At 37.8% G+C, this 1,533-nt stretch overlaps 1 protein-coding gene across 1 annotated transcript; it reads left to right on the top strand.

Annotated features, from left to right (window-relative positions):
• The first annotated feature begins 480 nt into the window (after positions 1–480).
• LOC145571398 (uncharacterized) lies at positions 481–1,261 on the top strand. Its single transcript, XM_081630438.1, has 4 exons — positions 481–552; positions 638–943; positions 1,116–1,152; positions 1,236–1,261. Exons 1-4 carry the CDS (start codon positions 481–483, stop codon positions 1,259–1,261), a joined length of 441 nt encoding a protein of 146 aa, XP_081486564.1.
• The last annotated feature ends 272 nt before the right edge of the window (positions 1,262–1,533 follow it).

Below are 1,533 nucleotides of genomic sequence, written 5' to 3'. Positions count from 1 at the left end.
TAAGCTTATTTTCAAGCTTTCCAGAAATTTTCTAAGGCTTCTGGGTTGTCTGCAAACCTGGATAAGAATGATGCCTATTTTGGGGGCATCTTGGAACATGAGAAAACTGATCTTAAGCAAGTGCTGGGAATGGCTAATGGTTCCTTGCCTTTTAAGTACCTTGGTGTTCCTCTTTCTTCTAAAAAGCTCACTATTTTTGAGTGTAGGCCTTTAGTTGAAAGGGTTACTTGTAGAATTGATGCCTGGGCTACCAAACGTCTCTCCTATGCTGGAAGATTGCAACTGATTAAAAGTGTTCTTTTTGGCATTCAAGCTTTTTGGGCTTAGATTTTTATTCTGCCAAAGAAGATTATAAGGGAAATGGAGTCCAGGTTTAGGTGCTTTTTGTGGACTGGGAAAAGTAACCCCTCTAAGAAAGCCTTGGTTGCTTGGAAGTTTTTATGCTTACCTAAGTCTTGTAGGGGTTGGAATATTACTTCTATGGAAGATTGGAATAAGACAGCTATAGCTAAGGTTCTTTGGGATCTAGCTAGCAAATTTGATAACCTATGGGTAAAATGGGTACATATCTACTATTTTGAAGGAAAAGGATATATAGACTGCTACTATTCCTAAGAAAGCTTCTTGGATTTTGAAGAAGATTCTTGTTTCAAGAATGCTTATAAATGATATTGGTGGTTGGGATAGTGTCACTGTTAATGGGAAAATGCAAATCAAGAAGCTTTACAGTGTCATTAAGCCCCAGGGACCTAAAGTTCCTTGGAAAAGAATTCTCTATAATAACCAGGCTTCCCCAAAGAGTTTATTTGTCACCTGGCTTGCTACTCTTGATAGGCTAGTCACTAAAGATAGGCTCATGTCATGGCAGATTACTTGTGACCCATTTTGTTTTTTCTGTGCTGTAGAAAGTGAAATAGTGGATCATTTATTTTTTAAACTGCAGGTATTCTAAAGAAATTTGGTCTTCATTGCTGTAGATTTTGGGTTTCTCTAGATCAATTCTCAGTTTCTCTGAGGAGTAGAAGTAGGTTGCTAAGCACTATAGGAAGGCTAACAATAGCAGCAGAATTGTGGCTATGTGTTTTTCTGAAACAGTTTATAATATTTGGCTGCAGAGGAATGCTTTGATGTTTACAGGGAATTGCAAAACAGGTACTACTTTGGTTAGAGATATTATATTTCTTGTTGCTTGCAAATGTAATAGTGCTGACAGGTTTTTATTGTATGTTGTTTAGGTTCTTTTTCTGTTCCTGGTGCTTAGTACCCTCTTAGAAGTTGCCAAAGTTCCTGAGTCCAGTTGTTGTGTTCATGGTTCTTCCTAGAACCCTTCCTAGAAAGTGGCTAGGGTAGAGCTAGGAACTGTTTTTGGTGTTTGATTGGCCTTTGGGGTCTCTTGGTGTATGGGTTGTTGCAACTTAGCTTATTGTAGGTTGTAACTTGCTTCTCTTTTGGTAATAAAATCTCTATTTACCAAAAAAAAACATCAAACGCATCAAGAGACTTCTACAAGAAGGTGTTCTTGACTCTTTCGAT

This window comes from Chenopodium album, chromosome 2, assembly GCF_948465745.1.
Source record: "Chenopodium album chromosome 2, dcCheAlbu1.1, whole genome shotgun sequence".
NCBI classification, from domain to species: Eukaryota; Viridiplantae; Streptophyta; class Magnoliopsida; order Caryophyllales; family Amaranthaceae; genus Chenopodium; species Chenopodium album.
This window is presented reverse-complemented; position numbering and strand designations above follow the sequence as displayed.

Bases quoted from the DNA above. Each gene is read 5' to 3' on its own strand.
- LOC145571398 (XM_081630438.1), top strand. From the start codon at position 481: ATGGAAGATTGGAATAAGACAGCTATAGCTAAGGTTCTTTGGGATCTA. The intron at 553-637 runs GTAAAATGGGTA...TGGATTTTGAAG, and splicing joins GCAAATTTGATAACCTATGG to AAGATTCTTGTTTCAAGAAT. The intron at 944-1,115 runs GTATTCTAAAGA...ATTTGGCTGCAG, and splicing joins ATTTATTTTTTAAACTGCAG to AGGAATGCTTTGATGTTTAC.